The 20,394-nt window shown below is 40.3% G+C and overlaps 4 protein-coding genes across 5 annotated transcripts; 2 read left to right on the top strand and 2 right to left on the bottom strand.

Moving 5' to 3' along the window:
• The first annotated feature begins 334 nt into the window (after nucleotides 1-334).
• LOC125008621 (NFKB activating protein) lies at nucleotides 335-3,323 on the top strand. Its single transcript, XM_047585928.1, has 8 exons — nucleotides 335-937; nucleotides 1,349-1,429; nucleotides 1,551-1,612; nucleotides 1,702-1,797; nucleotides 1,891-1,933; nucleotides 2,019-2,216; nucleotides 2,548-2,697; nucleotides 2,921-3,323. Exons 1-8 carry the CDS (start codon nucleotides 498-500, stop codon nucleotides 3,093-3,095), a joined length of 1,245 nt encoding a protein of 414 aa, XP_047441884.1. The 5' UTR covers nucleotides 335-497; the 3' UTR covers nucleotides 3,096-3,323.
• Nucleotides 3,324-7,569: 4,246 nt separating this feature from the next.
• Nucleotides 7,570-11,066, top strand: upf3b (UPF3B regulator of nonsense mediated mRNA decay). The gene is made up of 10 exons (XM_047585972.1): nucleotides 7,570-7,813; nucleotides 8,144-8,250; nucleotides 8,340-8,446; nucleotides 8,535-8,633; nucleotides 8,823-8,933; nucleotides 9,044-9,087; nucleotides 9,175-9,363; nucleotides 9,454-9,611; nucleotides 9,695-10,010; nucleotides 10,096-11,066. Exons 1-10 carry the CDS (start codon nucleotides 7,703-7,705, stop codon nucleotides 10,231-10,233), a joined length of 1,380 nt encoding a protein of 459 aa, XP_047441928.1. The 5' UTR covers nucleotides 7,570-7,702; the 3' UTR covers nucleotides 10,234-11,066.
• Nucleotides 11,067-15,624: 4,558 nt separating this feature from the next.
• Nucleotides 15,625-17,462, bottom strand: sowahd (sosondowah ankyrin repeat domain family d). The gene is made up of 2 exons (XM_047586014.1): nucleotides 17,297-17,462; nucleotides 15,625-17,121 (listed from the first exon to the last, which is right to left on the bottom strand). Exon 2 carries the CDS (start codon nucleotides 16,997-16,999, stop codon nucleotides 16,025-16,027), a length of 975 nt encoding a protein of 324 aa, XP_047441970.1. The 5' UTR covers nucleotides 17,000-17,121; nucleotides 17,297-17,462; the 3' UTR covers nucleotides 15,625-16,024.
• Nucleotides 17,463-17,571: 109 nt separating this feature from the next.
• On the bottom strand, nucleotides 17,572-20,200 carry pttg1 (PTTG1 regulator of sister chromatid separation, securin). 2 transcript variants are annotated; one of them, XM_047586017.1, is made up of 6 exons: nucleotides 20,050-20,200; nucleotides 19,130-19,222; nucleotides 18,891-19,030; nucleotides 18,730-18,811; nucleotides 18,481-18,642; nucleotides 17,572-17,724 (listed from the first exon to the last, which is right to left on the bottom strand). In XM_047586017.1, the coding sequence occupies exons 2-6, from the start codon at nucleotides 19,215-19,217 to the stop codon at nucleotides 17,642-17,644; spliced, it is 555 nt and encodes a 184-aa protein (XP_047441973.1). In that variant the 5' UTR covers nucleotides 19,218-19,222; nucleotides 20,050-20,200; the 3' UTR covers nucleotides 17,572-17,641. The 2 variants fall into 2 exon arrangements, with proteins under 2 accessions (XP_047441973.1, XP_047441972.1); XM_047586016.1 differs by having other exon boundaries at nucleotides 20,038-20,184.
• Nucleotides 20,201-20,394: the final 194 nt, after the last annotated feature.

Below are 20,394 nucleotides of genomic sequence, written 5' to 3'. Positions count from 1 at the left end.
AAATCTTATCTTATCTTATCTTATCTTATCTTATCTTATCTTATCTTATCTTATCTTATGCTCTACAATGCAGTTATAATGAGTATGTAATGACATCAGAGCTCTGTACACGAGTTGTGTTTGGATAAATCCTGCATGCAATATGTAATTTTCTTCTGATTTAATTGCTAAAAGTCATTATAGGATTCATTCAACACATTTTTTTTTCAAAAAACAAACAAACAAAAAAACTTATATCTTTTTAACTGTGTGATAACTCAAGACGACACCACTGACGTATTTCAAACGGAACTAATTCTGTGAGGGTAAAGGGGGAAGACGGATGTTTTTTTGAGACGGACCTATCCGGACTTCCTGTTATTGGACGCATTGATTGCGTATTACAGAAAGGAGAGAAACCTGAACCCAATCTCTTCTTAAACTTCCCCTAAACTTTGTTTTTATTTTATTTATTTTGTCTTGTGGTTTCGTTGTAAAGTCTACAGCGGTCAGAGGCTATGCCTCTGTCGGATCGGTCTAGCTCTGACGGCGGCGGGGATATTCGTAGTCCCCGGGCCCGGAGACCTCGGACCCGCTCTCGCAGCCGCAACCGCAACGACAGCCGCGACAGAAGCCTGTCTCCGGATAGCTTTGGGCCCAAACTCCCGAAACCTCGCAACCGGGAGAGGGAACACGAGGAGAGGGAGCGTCGATTCAAAGAGGCCAGGAACATCCGACGGATCCGCATAGGGAGCCCCCGTCGTAGTCGCTCCCGGTCCCGTTCTCGGTCCCGATCCAGGGAGCGTCACGTCAACAACAACAACAATGGCAGCAACCACAGCCACTGGTCCGAGCCGAGGGAGGCTCCTGGGAAGCATGGCAGCTTCAAAGATGATTATTATTACGAGCAGCAGAGGGACGATGCTCAGAGACAGAGACAAGAGGCTTTTATTGCCAGGTATGAAAACTCAAACAAGACCGACAAAGTTGTCATGTTATGAGAAACGACCTTTGCAGAAATCCATCAGTCGCTCTAGTGCAATTCTGTCCTCTGTTACGATTCCCTAAGTTAGTCAAATATAAAAATTGGCAATGCACATGGGAAAGTAATATAAGATTAAATCCTTGAAATGATACGAAACGTAGACCTTTTTCTTCGACTGTGCAACTCATAATTAGTTTTCTTTGGAAGTTGGGGCTTTATACATGTAATTCAGAAACCTTGTTGTGAGCCTCTTAAAATTTGGGAGCTGTTTTGCAGTTTGACTTGGTGGATATGTTCTTGATAACTTGTAACATGGATTTAAAAAAAAATAAAATAAAACCAGTTTTCTAGTAGCTGACCAAATCATCTGTCTCTCTGTTCCAGGCGTCTGCAGGAGAGGGAGCGGATCGGTGAGTTAGGTTGTCCCGAGGTTTGGGGATATTCGCCAAGAGTGAAAGAACCAGAGTAAGTCAAGAACAGTACTCCAGATGACAACACGTTGACGTTTCTGATGAAGCATCAGGTATTGTTCTGTCTTTGTTAACCTGCAAAAAGTTTTCATTTTGTTCTCTTGTCTTTCGATCAGCTCTGACGAATTCACACCAGTTGAAGACGAGAAAAACAGCAGTTCAGAATCAAGCTCAGAAGGTACGCAGCGTTTTAACCCAAATTAATTACCGTGACACCACCTTTACTCTGAATTTACAATAATTTCAAATATTGTTAATGGTAAACAGAAGAGAAGAAGAAGAAAAAGAAGAAGAAGAAGAAGTCCAAGAAAAAGAAGAACAAGAAACATTCGGAGGACAGTGAACTGGAATCTGATTCAGATGGTAAAATGATCATAAATAATAAAGTCATGTCAAGAAGAGTCAATGTCTGTTTTTCTTTTTTATCAGCTAAGCTTTCACATTTTTATCTTGCAGAAGAAGAAATAAAGAAGAAGAAAAAGAAAAAGAAGAGCAAAAAGTAGGTCCTAAACTGCAGCATCATGCCAGGTTGGTTTACACAGTAAAGAGCAGTTTAATTAATCAAACATCACGTTTACTTACAGGTCAAAGAAGTCCAAGAAGAAGAAGGCAAAGAAGAGTCGTAAGGAGTCCAGCGACTCCAGCAGCGAGTCCGAGGAGGAAGAGGAGGAAGAAGAAGACCCTAATGGGGTGATGTGGGTAGAGAAAACAGACACGTACGACCACGTTGTCGGCCCCGAAGCTCCGCTGACTCACATGTCCCAGGACGACCGACCACTGGAGTGAGTGATTCACTTGTCATCTTGCATTTTATTACATAACTTGAGTCAGATTTTTACAATAAAATCTGAAAATGTGACCGACGGCTTGGAGGCTCCAGCAGAGTTAAAGGATCAAACATTTTAACATAGAAAATGAAAAAAATCAGGTTGATTCAGCTCATCAGATTTCATGGCAAACTAGACATGTTTGGGTTTGTGCAAATATCAGACTTTAATTTGATCAATGACAAGATTTATGACAGATTCTGTTAGTTATACAATCATGCATATTAGTCAGTCGTTGTTTAAATGCAGCTGTGTGTATCATAATAACCTTCCTGTCTTCCTACAGTTTCGGTCACGCGCTGTTGCCGGGTGAAGGTGCTGCGATGGCGGAGTACGTGAAAGCCGGCAAACGTATCCCGAGAAGAGGAGAGATCGGGCTCACCAGCGACGAGATCGCAAACTTTGAGAAGTCTGGTTACGTCATGAGTGGTAGCAGGTATGTGGCATGTTGATAACTCTCACCTTGGCCGTGGTCTGACTAACAAGGCTTGAGTCGTGGGTATTTCATGGGTCAGTATGATGCAGAGATTTATGTTCCTCCCGTTATGTATGCAGTGCATATTAATAGTGAGTAAATGAATTGCTGGATTTCCCTAGGTATCACTAAAGTATAAATTGTTTCTGTTAACACTGACCAAATGTCAACTGTCACCCTCCAGGCATCGTCGTATGGAGGCTGTGCGTCTGAGAAAGGAAAACCAGATTTACAGCGCGGATGAAAAGAGAGCCCTTGCATCCTTCAACCAGGAGGAGAGGAGGAAGAGGGAGAGCAAGATCCTGTCGAGCTTCAGGGAGATGGTGTACAGGAAAACCAAAGGCAAGGAGGAGAAGTGAACGTCAAGTTTTCCAGAGTTTTCTCACACAAATTTACTCTGTGTGTCAAGTTGTCCTGTGTAAATCTTTATTTCTGTAAGGACAAACACGTTCATCTTCTGAGGAATGTACAGTGGAGAGGGACGTTAAATGTGTAGAAATGCTTCCAGTTCATTTTTTTTTTTATTTTCTCCTGTAAATTTCTGCTTATAGTCGTGATCAGAATGGTAAATAAATTTTGATTATCAAGCTCATGTGTCATTTTAATACTCTTGTCTGTACTTGTGACCTGATGTGTGGAGTTCTACCACAAAAACAAAGCATTGGCTCACAAATATTTCTATTTCTCCATAGTCTATGGAGTCACAAAAAAAATGTATGAGGCGAATGTTTGTGGAAACATTGAAAGTTTATCTAGATATCTCTTCTGTAAATATATATTATACAGTAGTGTGAAAAGGTGTTGGCTCCTTCCTGATTTCTCATTTTTGCATGTTTGTCACACTTAAATGTTTCAGATGTGATGAAAGGTTATTAAATGGAGGTTTTCATTATAAAGGGAAAAAAGCAACAACTGCAGTGAGGCGTTTCTGATAACTTGCAGTAAGTCTTTTCCAGCTGTGGAGGAATTTTGGCCGACTCATCTTTGCAGAATTGTTGTAATTAGCCACATTTTCCCATGTGAACCACCTTTTTAAGGTCATTCCACAGCATCTCAATATGATCCAGGTCAGGACTTTGACTAGGCCTCTCCAAAGTCTTCATTTAGTTTTTCTTCAGCCATTCAGAGGTGGACTTGCTGGTGTGTTTTTGATCATTATCCTGCTGCAGAACACAAGTTCACTTCAGCTTGAGGTCATGAACAGATGGCCGGACATTCTCCTTCATGATTTTTTGGTAGAAGCAGAATTCATGGTTCCTTTTATCACAGTAAGTCTTCCAGGTCCTGAAGCAGCAAAACAGCCCCAGACAATCACAGTACCACCACCATAGTTTACTGTTGGGACGATGTTTTCTTGAAATGTGGTGTCACTTTATTTCAGATGTAATGGGACACACACCTTTCAAGAAGTTCAACTTTTCAGTCCAAAGAGTATTTTCCCAGAAGTCTTAGGGATCATCAAGGTGTTTTCTGGCAAAACTGATACAAGGCTTTATGTTCTTTTTGCTCAGCAGTTGTTTTGGTCTTGAACTCTTCCATGAGGCCATTTCAGCCCCATCTCTTTCTGATGGTGGAGTCATGAACACGGACCTTAACTGGGGCAAGTGAGGTCTTAGTAGATAATGGCTCTCACTGTGGTTCACTGGAGTCCTAAGGCTTTAGAAATGACTTCATAGCCTTCTCCAGAATCATAGATCTCAGCCAGGTACTATTAAAGTGATTTATTGACTGAGAACAGGTGTGGCAGTAATCAGGGCTGGCTGTGATTAGAGAAACTGAACTCCGGTTATGTTTTAACAGGGGAGGGGGGCAAACACTTTTTCACACAGGACCACGTAGGTTCAGATTTTTTCTCCCTTCATAATAAAAACCTTAATTTAAACTGCGTTTTGCGTTTACTTATATTATCGTTATCTTATATTTAAATTAGTTTGATGGTCTGAAAATTTTAAGTGTGCCAAACATGCAAAAACAATAAGATATCGGGTGTTATTTTTACTAAAAAACAGTAAATTTACAGAAATCTAAAAAGCAGAAAATCTTCATGTTGGGGGCAGCAACTGTTGCCATTTTTGATTATCGACACTTTTGACTCTTTTGACTTCACTGAAATGTGGCAGCTAGCTCGGGGCAGTTTTATCAGTTGTGATGCAGGTTAAGGAACCTGGATAACATTTCAGATGTTGAACAGCTATATGAAAAAAGACCTTAAGAGGACCTCTGGTTCAAAACATCAGTCATGCCGGCAATTTCTTCATTAAAATAATCCTTTCCATTTTCTGGGGTATGGGTGTGCGACTCCACTTTCTTTTGTTTTACCATTTTGTTCTGGTTGTCAGAATCTCACTAACGCTGGTATGCGCTCTCCTTCTGCTTTTTTGAACAGCTACGTGAAAACATTTCCTGATCCAACAGTACATACTGTTATCACAGTAAAGGCAGGAATATAATAATTATATAAAACTCATCTCTTCCATGTGTTGTTGGCAGAAATCAACAATAAAAAAGTCTGAATTTTCCCATGTGGAACAGTTTAATTGATGGCAGATAAAACTGCTTTGAAAGACTGAAAAAAACAAACTAAATGTGAAACATATATATAGATTTTTTTTAATGTACAACAAAGAACTGTCTTCTCCTCAGAGTCTCCATATTCCTCGCCATCAGTGGATGTTCTCAAGTCCCTGGTGAGAAAAAAAAACAACAAAAAAAGATGGTCATAACTCCAGTCAGTCAATAACATAGTCATCATCTTCATACATTAGAAGACGGTTTCTGGGACATTATTCGTTCTTAGATCAAGGCTGCCCATGGATTTCAGTTCATGTGGGGTTCAAGGGTCTTTAATCATTATGTACAGGAACAGCAGCAGCAACGATAAGAGATTCCACCATGAAAAGTACAAGCAACAAAGTACCAGTGATGAGGAAATAAAAACAAAAATGACTATAAGGGCTTATTGTTTGCAAGGAATGTCAGATAAGTGAAAGACTTGCAGCAACAGTGCAGGAAACACTGCAGTATCAGGAGTAAGTATCCTTGTAATATTGTATTGTGAGTCTTGATTGTGACCTGTAATAAGACTAAACAAGACAGAAACTTTCTGCAATCCCTAATGTTCGAATGTTATCTGTAGTAGACTTCAATAAACTTTTTGGCCACAGACAGTAACTCAGCTGCACATAAAAAAAAGATAGTTGAAAGCAAAAAAAAAAACAACTATATGTGTATATACATACACACAATCTATGATCATAGCGATAATAATAATAAAATAAATAGAATTGTATAAGCAAAAATACAATATTTGCATATGTACAAATCTAAAAGAAATAGAAGTAAACTTACACAATAGAGATGGAGTTATCAGTTACACAAAGGTGAGTAGTTGTACAGCTGGATTGAGAAGTTAATTTATTTTAGTGACCTTAAAGTCCAGATCCAACTGAGGAAAGATCCAACTACAAAGCTACGTGTACACAAACAGGTAATGATGCTGAAATGTCTCTGTGTTGGTCAGTTTGTATTATACTACACGGGTTAGGGGGAAACATATAAGAAGATATTTTAATCACCTTGCACATAATTACAATAACAGAATGTGTGGCGAAAAGTGATTATCTTGCAAGGAGTTTTATTATTATTGACACACGCAGGAGATTCACCTTGGAGTCAAAGTACTTCCCTGTCCCCGACAGTCGTTTGTCTCTCTCCATCAGATACCACTGCCACTGGTTCCGAGCGATTCTCTTCTCCTGCAGGAGAAAAAAAAGGCTGTAATCAAGTGGTTCATAACATAAAAACACTGACAACTTGTTAGCCTGCTTAGAGCCACATTAGCAAGCAGCGTCGCTCTCACCTTCCCTCCGTTGCAGTATCTCTGGATATAAGTTGTTGTGATTCCGGGAATAATCAAGGCCACGGTCATTACCGCGACGCCCGGGATAATTTCATACCACATGATTAAAAGGTTTAGCTCCCAGACCAAAAGGAGCACATACAGAATTGACCTTAGACCACTTCTGTTTGCTACTGTGCTAACAAAATGTCGACCGTCCTCCCCCCGACCTACGTCCCACGAACCGGAACCAGAATAACGATTTCCTTTTAGGTGTATTCAGATTAAAAGCGTCAAAGGTTAAGGCACCGCAATAAAAGATAAGCAAGATTATTAAGTAAGACAAATTTTAAGAGGCAAGTTTTATTTACGATGTGATACAAAGGAATGCCTGTTAGATAGTACAAACAACATTTAGAGAAACTGTGTTTAAAACATGACGGACCTGACACGGAACATCACCAAGTAGTTTTCTGTCACTGTTCCTCTTGACATTTTTTTTTTTTTGCATATTCACTCAAGAGAAGAATGTATATTAACAACTTGAAAATATAAACTATATCAAATATAAAATGAAGGAAAAAATGAAGAAAACACATTTATACTCATGAAAGGAGATGGAGCAAATCCATAATAAAGTTTGAAACGTTCCATCAATATAAATACAAATTAACTGCAAAATCTACAAATCAGTCTCAGATTCATTGACTATATCCTCAGACCAGGAGGTTTGAACAAGAGCTTTTTATTTTGAATGGTAGTGGAAAACCGGAAGTTCGTTTTATTTTAATGTTAATTTTTGATTGCTCAAATAAACGAACACTAAACATTCAAGTTAATACACCTAGAGCTATTAGTAAAATATTAATAAAATAAAATAAAATAAAATAAAATAAAATAAAATAAAATAAAATAAAATAAAATAAAATAAAATAAAATAAAAATACATTTTGCGGGTACTTCATCTTCATCGCCCCCTGCCGCACTAACAATGAACTACAGGCCCAACCGTCAGAGAGGAAGTTCGGTGGGCTCGTTAGCTGCTAGCTGCTGGCTAACTTGCTAAAAAAAGTAAACAAGTGCTCTGGATGAGATGAGATTAGACCGCAGCGCAAAGTAACTTCAACCATGAAAGAAGACAAAGAGAACACTCGACCGAAGGAGAAGAAAGTGGAGATAAGATGTGAAGACGGAGAAAAAACGGAGAAGTTAAAGGAAAAGAAGGAGGCCATGACAAAGGTAAAACTTGCTAGCCATGTTAGCTGATGTTGGTAAAACCGTCCGTCATGGATATTAATAGTTAAAAAAAACAGCAGCATGTATTCGTGTATGTGTATTTTGTGAAATGTGACCGGCGTAGTCTACTTTGTACATTATATACTAAGTTAAAATTGACTGTAGACAGACTTTCAGACTTTTACTTGACTGAACACAACTTCAAGTAATATTAGCTTTCCTTTTGCCTTTTTGTCAGAATTCACACGCACACACACACACACACATATATATGTGTGTTTTACTTTCTTTTATCAGTGTGTTTGCTCTGAACTGTGAACCATATTCTTCTAGATTGTGATCAGACGATTGCCACCAAGTCTGACCAAAGAGGAGTTGGAGGAGCAGCTGCAGCCTCTCCCAGAGGTGGACTACCTGGAGTTTTTCTCCAACGACACCAGGTGAGTTTTATAAATAAGTGTTATCATTAAGATTATGCAAAACCTTCCTCAAACAGTTTTATCTAATTGTGAGTCTTTTGTCCTTTCAGCCTCTACCCTCACCTTTTTGCAAGGGCTTACATCAATTTCAAAAATCAAGAGGATATCGTCCTCTTCAGAGATCGATTTGATGGATATGTATTCATTGACAGCAGAGGTACGAAACAAATGTAACTAGTTTTAAAGTGACCTCAGGATTACATTAAGTGATGCCTCATGCTTCTCTGCGAATTGTCTCCAAACAGGTCAGGAGTATCCTGCCATCGTGGAGTTTGCACCCTTTCAAAAAACTTCCAAGAAAAGAACTAAGAAAAAGGATGCAAAATGTGGAACAATTACCGAAGGTAAAGAGGTTGAGATGTATGGAGTTACACTGAACCACTTGATGGTGGTTAAGTTTTGTAGGATTTTTAAATCAGGTCGACTGTGCAATTAACTACTTAAATATGCTATGATGACAGTACTATTTTGTGTAGTTAGTTTGTTGCTATTCAAAGACAACTGATGATGATTTTTTATTTTTTTTTTAAAAGATCCTGATTACAAGAAGTTCCTGGAGCATTACAACGGAGATGAAGAGAAGCTGACCTCAACACCTGAGACTCTGTTGGAAGAAATTGAATTAAAATCGAAGGAACTTGTAGGTATGTTAACGGTGCCTTAAATGAAAAAGTACAAGTCAAACCTCACAGTTTATATTTTCAAACAGACACAGCAGGAGGCATAACTTATACCTTCTTCTTCTTACTTTAAGCTAAAAAAACAACTCCTCTCCTGGACTTCCTGAAGAATAAACAGGTAAACATATTCTGTGGCAGCGTTGTGACATTTTAAGAGTTTATGTTAAGTTGCCCGTCTCACACACCCTGTTTTAAAACTCTGCAGAGAATTAGAGAGGAGAAGAAAGAGGAGAGGAGAAGGAGGGAACTTGAGCGCAAGCGTCTGCGTGATGAGGAGCGTCGCAAGTGGAGGGAGGAGGAGAGGAGGAAACGCAAAGAGGCAGAGAAGATGAAAAGACTCGAGAAACCGCTGGAGAAAGACAAAGACCAAGTTAAAGAAGAGCCAAAAATTAAGGTGTGTGCTGCAGCCGAGGAGGGAAATTTAAATCTGTGTTCAATTTCCAGTATTTCATTGTAATTTTGTTTTTAATTTTAAACTGTGCAGCTCCTGAAGAAGCCAGACAGAAGTGAGGAAGCTGATTCCGAGAAGCCCAAAGAAAAGCCCAAGAAACCAGAGAAGCCAAATAAAGAGGACAGATCCATGGGGGGCGCTGATCACAAGAGGCGTCACAACATTGAAAACAAGGAGGATCGAGGAAGGAAGTGAGTTGCTCCGGTTGTGTCTTTGCGGTCACACCGGTCATTTTGAACGGGATACTGAAACATCAGCTGTTCTTTGAATGCAGAGGGGACGAAGACGGGAGGAAGGAGTTCAGGGAGCGCGATCCAGATCGAGACCGCGAACGAGAGCGGGAGAAGGAGCGGCGGCAGAAAGAGAAGGAGCGCCTCAGGCGTCAGGACGAAGATCGACGTCGGAGGAGGGAACGGCAGGATGGAGAGAACTCCTGCAGGAAGCGCGTGGACGAGGTTAGAAAAGAAAAGGCCATGGAGAAGAGGAAGGGTGAGAACATGGCCGACTCCACTCGCTCTGAGAGGCCAGAGAAACCTTCAAAGGACAACAAGAAGGATGAGAGTAGTAAAAGAGAGCGGCTACGAAATAAGGTAATCACTCTTGAGTCTCAGATCTCCAAGTTATTTCTAACAGTTGTGTTTAAGTGCTTCAAAGAGACTTGTTTCTGTACATCAGGACCGGCCTGATATTCAGCTGTACCAGCCAGGGGCCAGGAGCCGCAATCGACCTACGGGAGGAGGAGCTGAATCCGGCTCTGCTGACAGGAAGGCTGATACCGAGACCAAGAAAGTGTCCGAGAGAGGAGACGACTGAGCAGCTCCCACCTGTGGCATTTTAAGTTGGCTGAGGAGAGAGGAGACAGGCCCGTGAGGCTCAGAGCAGCAACGTGGCGTCTCAGGGGCCCCACACAGTTCAAGCAGGGCTGCATCTGGGTCTCCCTGTCTCAGAGGCAGAGGTGCGGTTGTGGGGCCTCTTAGTGCCTGAATATGTGATCCTCTTTAGTTTGATTTGTTAGCAGAGGTTACAGCAACCTTTGGGAAGAGTTTGGCCGTAGGGGACATTAAGTGAAGCCAAAGCTTTCTTGGACCACGTGAACTCAAAGTGACCTTACTTCAGTTCTCTGATAAAAAAAATGTTAGATACATCAGCTTGTTCATCTAAATCACAAAAAACCTACAGGTGTCACTCAATATGTCTACATTGCCAAACTCTATGTAACAATATGTTTCCAAAGGGTCTTTAAACATGATTCATGACACCAGTTTCAGTTTGACAATTTGAACCGTTCATGGTGTGTTGTTCTGAAACAGACTTGAACTGTATCTAAAGGTTATCATCTGTACATTGTCTAAGGTTGTGTGTGTGTGTTTTTTTTTTTTAATTTTTTTATTCATTCATTCATACAGTGATGGAGAAATAGCCATTTCTGACTAACTGCCATGTGAAAGCGACGCCTGCATGCAGACACAGTCAAATAATCAGTGATCAACCTGTGGCCTTCCCCCTTTTTGTAATCTGAGACTCTTCTTAAACATTCATCTGTGATGCATTAACCTGAAAACAGCATGGAATCATATCACTGATGGTGACGCTAACATATTACAGACACTTTTTGATTGGAAATAAATGATCTTCATTAAAGTCTACATACCTGTCTCTGTGTCGTGATGTGCTGTTAATAGTTTTTGACATTGTTGAATCTAGTGTAATAGCCCAGTGCAAACGGTATAAAAATGACAAAAATATACCTGAAATAATGCTGAAAATTCAGATCATGCAGTCTTTGTTCTGCCCGTTACAAACACATGTAATTGCATTTGCCTAAAGGTTTAAGTATTGTATAGATGTGACAATAGAGAAATGAAATAAGAAAGGGGTTCACTGCATGAAGAGACATATAGGCCGCAGATTTAAGAGGCCTTGCAGGAAATGTTGGCAAAACAAAAGAAGAGTAATGCATATTTTAAAAGTTGAATCAATAATGGTGTTGCCCTACAAAAAGTTATTTATAAAAAATAAAAAATTGAGAAACTATTTGTACAAGAAAACTGATGTGTAGGCTTTTTTGAGAGATAGGAAGATGTGGAGATGTTTTGCATAACACGGACATAACTTATACTCATATCTAGTTTGAACTTCTCATTTGGGTATTAGCTTTGTTTACTTATATATTTGTCATATATGAGATGTATAATAATATTTAGGAAAAGAGAATTTCATCCTATTGAACATTAAATAGAATCCTACAATATGTATCACCATACTTTCACAGTTTAGATCAAGATTTTCACCAGCCTTTTTTTTTTCGGACTGAAACAAAATTAAAATGTTAGGAAGATGCTCAGACTTTAGGCTCCAGTAGGTCAAATTCCATCGAATCACACTGGAGGAGCTGTGTATAATTATACATAATAATGTAATTGACCTGTACAGTGGAGCTCAGAAGGTGAATGTCAACACAGCTTTTCTCTGGGTCCATCGGAAAAAGGGTTCCACTTCATTCTGACACAAAAAAAGCTTTGAAAGTGAAAAGTTATCATGGTGAACTGGGTCAATAATGTCTGGGGTTGTGGGAATACTTTGATGGAAGCAGGTAAGAGGACAACAGCTGTGTAAAATCGACTGAACAGGCCCGTTTAAAAGGAAAATATTGCGTGAAGCAAATTGTGTTATTAAAGGTTCAGGTTTTGTCTCCCGAAATACTGTACAAGTACAACGATACCTCCACGTTAATGTGGTTGGTTTTTACATAAATTATAAATTATCATAAATTAGAACCTCAACTCCAACAACAGTCCTTCACAAATAAAGAAGCTGATCATCTTCAGGGAACTCTACAAGTACAGTTGCAGTTTTTAAAACGTTTTTTGAAATACTATGACCTGGATGACACTTCACTGTATTGTTGTACGTGCTGTGGATTTTTCTGTCTCGGGATAATTTTTAAGAGTTTGCTTTCAAAATAACAAATGACATGTTTTAAAGGTCTAAGATAGTCTTGCTCTAGTCTAGTACGTGTATTCAACAACTGACCACTTGGTGTCGCTGTTAGTAGAGCGGGGAACTTGTTCCATGGACGATGATTGGTTAAAAGCTGCTACGTCACTTCCTTCTCTCTCTTCGACCACCGCCATAGTCGGGAAAGGACTGTGGACAAAATGGTAAATATGAAATCTTCAAACATCCTTGTCAAGAGGACTCATAAACCTGCTACAACTCGTTATGCGATTAATACACATCTTAACTGTGCATTAAAATGTGAATGTTGTTGAAAACAATGGTATATGAGCACGATAAATACACTAGGATGCTAACCGGTTCCATGTCTGGAGCGCTACGCATGCGAGCTTAAACTTCTTTCCTTAACTTGAGAATGTGAATGCTTTACGGATGTTATTTTGAAGATGTAACCGTACATCTTTTGTCAGTAATATGACCTTAATGCCGACGGCACTTTTATCATTTTCAGTCGTCCCACAAGACATTCAGGATCAAGCGCTTCCTCGCCAAGAAGCAGAAACAGAACAGGCCCATTCCTCAGTGGATCAGAATGAAGACCGGCAACAAGATCAGGTCAGTTTATAGTGTCTTTTAGGACACACTGTGCAAAAACCACACTCACACTAATGTGTGTAATTGCAGTAGATACATTTATCTGTAAACCTGCCTAAATGAATCTAAAAATGTTCTCTATAGAGACTGTTACAGTGAGATCACCTCAGAGGATGTAGTTTGTGGTGCTGATGGTGAATTATTTGGTGTTAAACTGATGATCTCTTACCTTTTCTTACATTGCACAACATTTAATGTGCACTAAATATTATAAAACCTAACAGGATAATGTTCAGTTTACTCTTGAGTTTTCTTCAGTCTTTCAAACTTTTACATATTGTTACATTTCTTTTCTTATAATGGATTTGCTTTAGGGCTGATGTTTGAGGAAGTGTCCTTTTAGCCAAGTCAGCCATCCATAAATTAACCTGTGTTCATGTTCAAAATTTGAACTTAATTGCTTTAAATATTAATGTGCACTCAGAACTTTTGTAAGTTGCAGAGGACGGCTAAGCTCTTGAGAGTGTAGTGTCTGTTTTAATGGGGTTAAAAGGCCTCCATCCAGTTCTGCATTTCATTTTTGAGCTGTCCACATTATCATTGAATGCAGAGAAGGCCGACTAATGCAAGGATGTAGCAGGTATGCTGCATCATGTAAAGCAGGACTGCAATTGCAGCACTCCATCACAGTGGAGTGCTGTCATTAACCCTGCTGAGAGCATGTTTGGTCTGCAGAGCTCGTAGTCCTGCTCTCTGTGCTGGTCATGACGATGCTCTGTGACCGGATACACCTGTTTGTTCAGAGGCCCCGATGATATGGGGTCAAAGAAATTTATCTTGATAAATTTTGCCATTCTGGTGATAAATGGTAAAATCATGATATTTAACAAAAAAAATTCTGTCACTACATTCTGGTTTGAGATCTCCAAGCTGATACTCACCCATTGGCACAGTTAAATAAGCTGTTTAACTACAGGTTTAAGTGTGAAGTTGTGGAGAAAACTAATGATTAATGCAACAAGTCTGAAATGTGAAAACAGCAACATGTCTTCCACCAGGTAAAATGTAATCCATTCGGCTCCATTATTCCATCTCTTGTTTTGCTTCTCATATGGACTGACTCAGTGAGGGTTTTGTTGTTGTTGCTTTAAACCGTAAGGTGACCAGATGAAATCAGGGGATATTTACAGCTTGGAGATAAAATAAATGATGAAATGGAAATGGGGACAATTATGGTTTCCATTTATTTTGACTCAATCCCTGATGTGTTTGTGTAAGCGCTGCAAGATTCACGTGATTTTTGGGTGTGATGTAGAGCCTGATCATAGGCTTTGCAGTGAGGGTGTTGCACATGATGTGCCCAGCGTGTGTTGTGGTCAGATGCACTCTCTGAAAGTAGAGCTGCATCAACAGAATTTACATACTTTCAAATGAGCCCCTTAACCTACCCATACGTTTCCTTGTTTGAATGTATTGTCTGGTACCAATAGTATCAAGACGTTCTATCAAGCCAGTGATTTGTTAAGAGAGAGCTTGTGGTTTATTTGAAACAGTATGTTTCTCTGTGTTGACAGAAGTTTATCCTCTTCTGGTGAAGGGATTGGTCTTCCAAGTCTCAAGTAAAATATGTAAAGTGGTTGCTTCCTCGTGTGGCCTCTAATGTCAAATCACTTGCAGACAAATTGAGAGAATTTGGCCTAATAGATTTTATGGACTATACATTTTAAACCATCAGAACACAAGCGAGGTGCATTTTTTTTAACGATGGTTCATTTCCAGTAAGTGATTCCATTAGAGTGGGATTTACAGCATGCAGATATTGTCTATAACACGAGTGCTTTCTGGCTCTGATTAGTGGAAATGTAGCTTAGAATGATGGAACATAAAGTAAGAAGATATTTTTCCAAGACTGTTTTTTTTTTTTTTTTAAATTTCACCCTGTGTTTGATAAAAGCATCATGAGAATCCTGATATTGTCTCTTGACATGTTTGTTCTCATATCATTTCAGGTACAACTCCAAGAGGAGACACTGGAGGAGGACCAAGCTCGGCCTGTAAACATGAGGATCTGTGGATCCCAGCATCCCTCCGCCTCAACATCTGCCAAGACCTCCAGCTGCTGGGGAGAGTGAGGAGGGAGCCATGTTATCTGGAGCAGCAGTCGTTTTGTACAGATACTCTGGTTATGCTCATGTTTGACAATAAAAGATCTGTGATCGAACGTGATATGCTGCAGTGCGCTCTTAATTGTTTTTTATTCCAACAAACTGAACAGTTTATTTAAAAAGCAGTTTTCTAAGGCAAACCCAAACATGATGGGGAGGGACTGTGATGACACAGCTCTGCAGAAAGGGAAGCATTTACAGTAGCACACTGAAAGGGGTGTCTGTCTGTGACCACAAAGCAAACACTCCTGAATTACAGATTTCTGAAAGATTGTATTTATTTCTAGTTTGGTTGGATTTTGAGGTCTGACTTTGCTACTTTGACCAAATATAGCACAGCACATGAACCCTAATCTAGCAGCAGGAAGAGAGACTTAAATGTTTACTTAAAGAGTTCAAAATAGGAGGTGGGGTGGGATGGCTGCCACGCAAGCAATTACTAATATTTTAGTTGACACAAGCAGAAATGAGTCGGGGACAAACTAGAAACAGACATGGTTTGTTTTTAATGCACTCAGTGACAGTTTACTATGCAAAATGATCTGATTTAGTGTTGGCTTTTCTTCATACTGCGAGCTGTGTGTATGTAGTGCCTTTTCAGTTTATGGACATTTAAACAAGTGTTTGTTTTTTTTTCAAATCTCTCAGTCTTACTAAATAATACTACAGCGGTGATTTTAAAGAAATTAAATCACTGTCCAGGAACAACAAGGCACATTACTGCTCTATAAAGGGGGGAAATGATTTTGACTTAAACTGGAAACAGATTGACAGTGTAAAACAGGATGACTTCAGCCTTGTGCAACATCTTAGTGACCCTTAAGAAGTCAACAAGACCCACCAAATGCGGAAATAAGTACATATCTGAAGGTTTGCGTAATAACCGCTCATGTTTTGCTGCCAAAAAAAGGAATAGAGGACATCAGCTTCCTAAATGACCCAAATCTCCAGCTGCCCCTTCTCTCGGTCTGATTAAAGTAGTCCACTTCTTCTGTCCCCCTACCATCCACATCATCAGAGTCGGTCAGGGTCGTTTCGCTAGCGCAGTTGTTATTGACGTTCTTGTTGAGATTTTGCGCACATCCGCCGCTGTGCTCGTCATCCCAGGTCCCCAGCAGCTCCTTCATCTCCAGCGGGGCGTCTTCCCTCAGATACTGCCAGGGTCTCTTCCCGTTATAATCCATAGCGTCGATGTTGGCGCTGAAAGCACCGACCAGGAGCTTGACGACCATGTACTGGCTGTGCATGCAGGCGACGTGTAGAGGCGTGAACCCCCCGCTGCCACGCAGGTTCACGTTCACAGGGATGCCCGCACTTTCTGTGTGTCGCAAAAGTTTGATCAGAGTCTCGTCCTGTCCTCTCTTGGCCAGCCAGTGGAGGACAGAGTACCCGCTGATGAAATCCTTCCTGGTTAGCAGGTGTGGGTCCGTGGAGATGAACTCCAATATGGTCTCGTAGTTCCCCTCGACAGCCGTCAGCATCCACGCGTGCTCCATGGGGTACAAAGCCCAGCCCGTGTCCGGTTCGGAGGACGCGCTCTGGGTTTGTGAGGACAGTGCGCTGCTGAAGCCGCCGGTGGAGTTTCCGAAAAACAGCTCCTTCAGATATTTTTTACGCATAGCCGGAGTGAGCGACCCTCTCTCCGAGGACTCTCTCTGAAATCCTCCCGGCGCGGAGCTGTCCGTGACTTCTCGCTGCTTCTGTAGCTTCGACCTACGCTGGAAAGCACTGGGCATGACCTGCATGCCATACCTCGAGAGTCGCTCCACAACGCTGCCCTGTCTGGACGCCCTGCGGCCGTGGGTGTCTGCATTGCTGACAGCTGGTTCGGATCCAGCATCATCCGATCTGTCCTCGTACATGCTTGTGTAGCTTCCTCTGCACGCTCAGTTCAAGGCGACTTCCTTTTATTCAGACAACACCCCGGAGATATCTTTCAAACTGTAAAACTGAAAGTTTTCTTCGGATATACCGGACTCATTTCCTGTCACGAAAGAAATCATTTGAATGTTTTAAACAACCGCTTCAATACCATATTAGGTCCAGATTTAAGGTCCCCATTGTGCAAACACTTGAGACAAATATTTACTCTTATCTACAGCGTCGTAGTATTAATCCACGTTTACAGTTTAGTCTGCTGCTCCGCCAACCTTACTCACCTGTCCTGTGTCCAAAGCGCATGTCAGCTGAATCGACCAATGAGAGTTTCAGTCTGAAGTATAATTTATGAGGGTGCGGATCATTCACTCAAAAACACTGATCTACGGACAACGGAGAGTCTTCTTTTCTTAAGAGGAACCGAGACAAAGTTCATTGTGATCTCTGGCAAAAACCAATGACGAGAATCCTTCACATGTGACCACTGATGGACTTTAAAAGCAGGAAGTAATGCAATGTACGCTTCCTGTTATAAGGATGAGCCAAGCAGACGAGAGACAGATAAAAACAACTTTATTTCAATACAAAATGAAAACAATAAAAAGGCAGTTAAGAGTAAGAACACATTAATAGTCAGTTTCAGATTCTGGAGGAAGCTCAATTGTCAGCTCGTCAAGCGTTTGCAGAAAGGCGCTCAGCTCTGAACAATCTGGAGAGGAAATATAGCAGGGTTAATAATACAGTAGGTTAATGATACCTGGAGGTAATGAGAATGGTAGTTTCCAACACATAAACTACAATTATAGATCACTAGTGGAAGGCTGCACTAAAAAAAGTAAGCAAATAGAAGGGGGGAGGGGAAGCAGGTACAAGATATGTTATCATGGTCAACGTAACTAGGCTTAAGTATTTATAATTAAATCATTTGACATCGGAGTCCAATAAAAACATCAGAATCCTAGAGCATATATTTCTTAAATCCAAATAAAAAATTTTAAGCAGAATCTCTTTCTAGCTATTCAAATGAAGACGAAACAAAAGATGTACATTCACATGCCACAAATCACCAACAGTGCTGCCTACATTGATTGTGGTTTCACTCATCGTCTGGAAATACCAACATACACCAGTTTATTTATTCATTTCCTGGTGGCAGCAGAAACATCCAAGAGGAGGTAAAGAAAAAAAACTAAACATTGCATAACCATTTAAATTCAAGGCAATTTAGGTTTATAGATGTAAACATTGCAAATCAGGGGCCATTTTATGGCTACTCTGATCATACACTTTGATATATGTTTATTGCTCTAACATTTAATTTGATAAATTATCCAGCACCAACAATTATTGCAGAAATGTTCTATTTTATAGGCTGTGGTAAACTTTAATCCATACCATGGATGTATACATGTACGCAGTATGCAGAACATTAAACCCCAATACAGCCCTGAGTTGAGCTTCATACCTGATTGTTTGGGCACTTTTAGAGGAGACAGGTCTGGGAGTGGAACCAGCATTTCCAGATCTTCCTCATGTACATGTGGAATTTGTGGAAAACATGCCAGCCCAGGTAGAGCATAGCCACTAAGAGGAATCAAATCTTCAGGTACGCTGTACTTCTCAAACTCTGAAAATACATCAAAGGTCCCCATTTAAAACACAAGTCAAAACACTGAGGTAAAGAGATATTATGGGTGAAAAGCTCATCAGTCACCTAGAGGGTCATAAGGGATAAACTTCTCGATTTCTGGATATTCCTCCACTTTGACCGGTGGGGCGTCTTTGACTTTGGTTTCCTGTAAAATATAAAATAATTCCATTGTATTTGGATAGTGTAAGATAGGGCACAAAGGTATTGCCATGTTATATTCAGACCTGTGGCTTTAGGAGCTTCTTTTCTTGTGCATTGACAGCAGGAGTTGAAACTTGTTTGTTAACAGCACCAAAAGCCTTCCGACCAGATGGCAGGGGGGTGGTCAAGGTTTTGGCAATCATGGGAGATTTCGTGAGTTTCTCTGCAGGGGAAAAGGAAACGGTTATTGTAGATTTCCACGTAGTCTTTTAGTGTTGAGTGGGGGGAGAAAAAAAAATATCATAAGGAAGCTTGTCCCTACCTGGAGCAGACTGAAGCCGCTGTCGCATCTTGAGTGCAGGTCCATGGTGACATGCATTTTCACGCTCTGCAAAGATTATGCTTTCCATTGTATCTGAAAACACAAGTTAATATTAGCTACTGCAACACAATCCATCGTTTCCCACTATTTGCCCAGACTATGGCAGCCCTCAATAGTTAAATTAGTACAGCCATAGCCTCATAAATATGACACCCCGCAATTTAGCACATTTCAGTAGTACATCTCTTATATAAAAAAAAAAAATAGATGTTTGGTATGCTCCAGTTCTAGTTTCTCGTTGTCACCAATTTATTTGAATGACCTTTAACGTTATAATGTTGCAACAAGCCACAACGAGTTCAATGTGACCTTCTTACCACGTTTGATATGTCAGTTCTATTTATATGAAGCCAGTTCTACATTTGAAACATTTTGGCCGGGGTTTTGATTTACGCTCCTTTAAAATTGTCATGCCACTACAGCCCTTTTCTGACTCATAACCAAAAGCAGTCCGTTTAAGGGAATTAGGTAACTTAATGGAAATTCAATTAAAAGTTTAGGGTAAACTTTGGTAGAGACATGGAGGTTTGAGTTCAAATAGCAACCATGGCTAATAGTCATGGTTGCAGTTTACTCAGTAGACAGGATGATACAAATCATTTTACTGTGGCAGGGTTAGAGGAAATTACATAAATGATACAGATGTGCCACCCCCTGGACAATTCTAATACTTTAACATCATAGAAGTATTATTAGTAGTAGTTCGGTTAAGTTGACCAGGTCACGTTTACCAGTATCAAGTGTAGCATTACCGGCTAGCTTACGTTAGCCGCATCACCTCTCCGACAGGTTGTAAACCTACTGCCGTTAGCCAGGACTGCTAAGAAAGTAAGAGGCGACATTGTTACCTTCAATGTTACCTCAGTCAGTTGTTCTGAAGGACAACAGATGTTCCCAGCTGGAAAATTATTATGATATGAAACCTGGAGCAACGGCCGCGGCTTCTTTTTCAATTCACTGCCTTCCTCCTATTGGTCACTTTGGCACACGTGACTAGAGTGGGCGTTTCCGTCAATCGTATTTCTCTCTCTCTCTCTCTCTCTCTCTCTCTCTCTATTTTTATATCCATCCATATCTATATATAGTTATATTACTTTTTTACAATAAGTACAGGTCATACAGTGTAATAAGAAAAAAAAATCAACCTCCATAAGTTGTCTTTATTTTCGTCGCGTACAGCTAACTGACTAACTGACAGTCCCTGT

The sequence above is a fragment of the Mugil cephalus genome, chromosome 5, assembly GCF_022458985.1.
Source record: "Mugil cephalus isolate CIBA_MC_2020 chromosome 5, CIBA_Mcephalus_1.1, whole genome shotgun sequence".
Lineage (NCBI taxonomy): Eukaryota > Metazoa > Chordata > Actinopteri > Mugiliformes > Mugilidae > Mugil > Mugil cephalus.
The sequence above is the reverse complement of the archived record's forward strand: the minus strand, read 5'-3'. Positions and strand labels throughout refer to the sequence as shown.

Bases quoted from the DNA above. Each gene is read 5' to 3' on its own strand.
- pttg1 (XM_047586017.1), bottom strand. From the start codon at position 19,217: ATGGAAAGCATAATCTTTGCAGAGCGTGAAAATGCATGTCACCATGGA. The intron at 18,812-18,890 runs GTCTGAATATAA...TATATTTTACAG, and splicing joins AGAAGCTCCTAAAGCCACAG to GAAACCAAAGTCAAAGACGC. The intron at 18,643-18,729 runs GTGACTGATGAG...ATGTATTTTCAG, and splicing joins TATCCCTTATGACCCTCTAG to AGTTTGAGAAGTACAGCGTA.
- sowahd (XM_047586014.1), bottom strand. From the start codon at position 16,999: ATGTACGAGGACAGATCGGATGATGCTGGATCCGAACCAGCTGTCAGC.
- upf3b (XM_047585972.1), top strand. From the start codon at position 7,703: ATGAAAGAAGACAAAGAGAACACTCGACCGAAGGAGAAGAAAGTGGAG. The intron at 8,251-8,339 runs GTGAGTTTTATA...TTGTCCTTTCAG, and splicing joins TTTTTCTCCAACGACACCAG to CCTCTACCCTCACCTTTTTG. The intron at 8,634-8,822 runs GTAAAGAGGTTG...TTTTTTTAAAAG, and splicing joins ATGTGGAACAATTACCGAAG to ATCCTGATTACAAGAAGTTC.
- LOC125008621 (XM_047585928.1), top strand. From the start codon at position 498: ATGCCTCTGTCGGATCGGTCTAGCTCTGACGGCGGCGGGGATATTCGT. The intron at 1,798-1,890 runs GTAAAATGATCA...TTTATCTTGCAG, and splicing joins ACTGGAATCTGATTCAGATG to AAGAAGAAATAAAGAAGAAG. The intron at 1,934-2,018 runs GTAGGTCCTAAA...GTTTACTTACAG, and splicing joins AAGAAAAAGAAGAGCAAAAA to GTCAAAGAAGTCCAAGAAGA.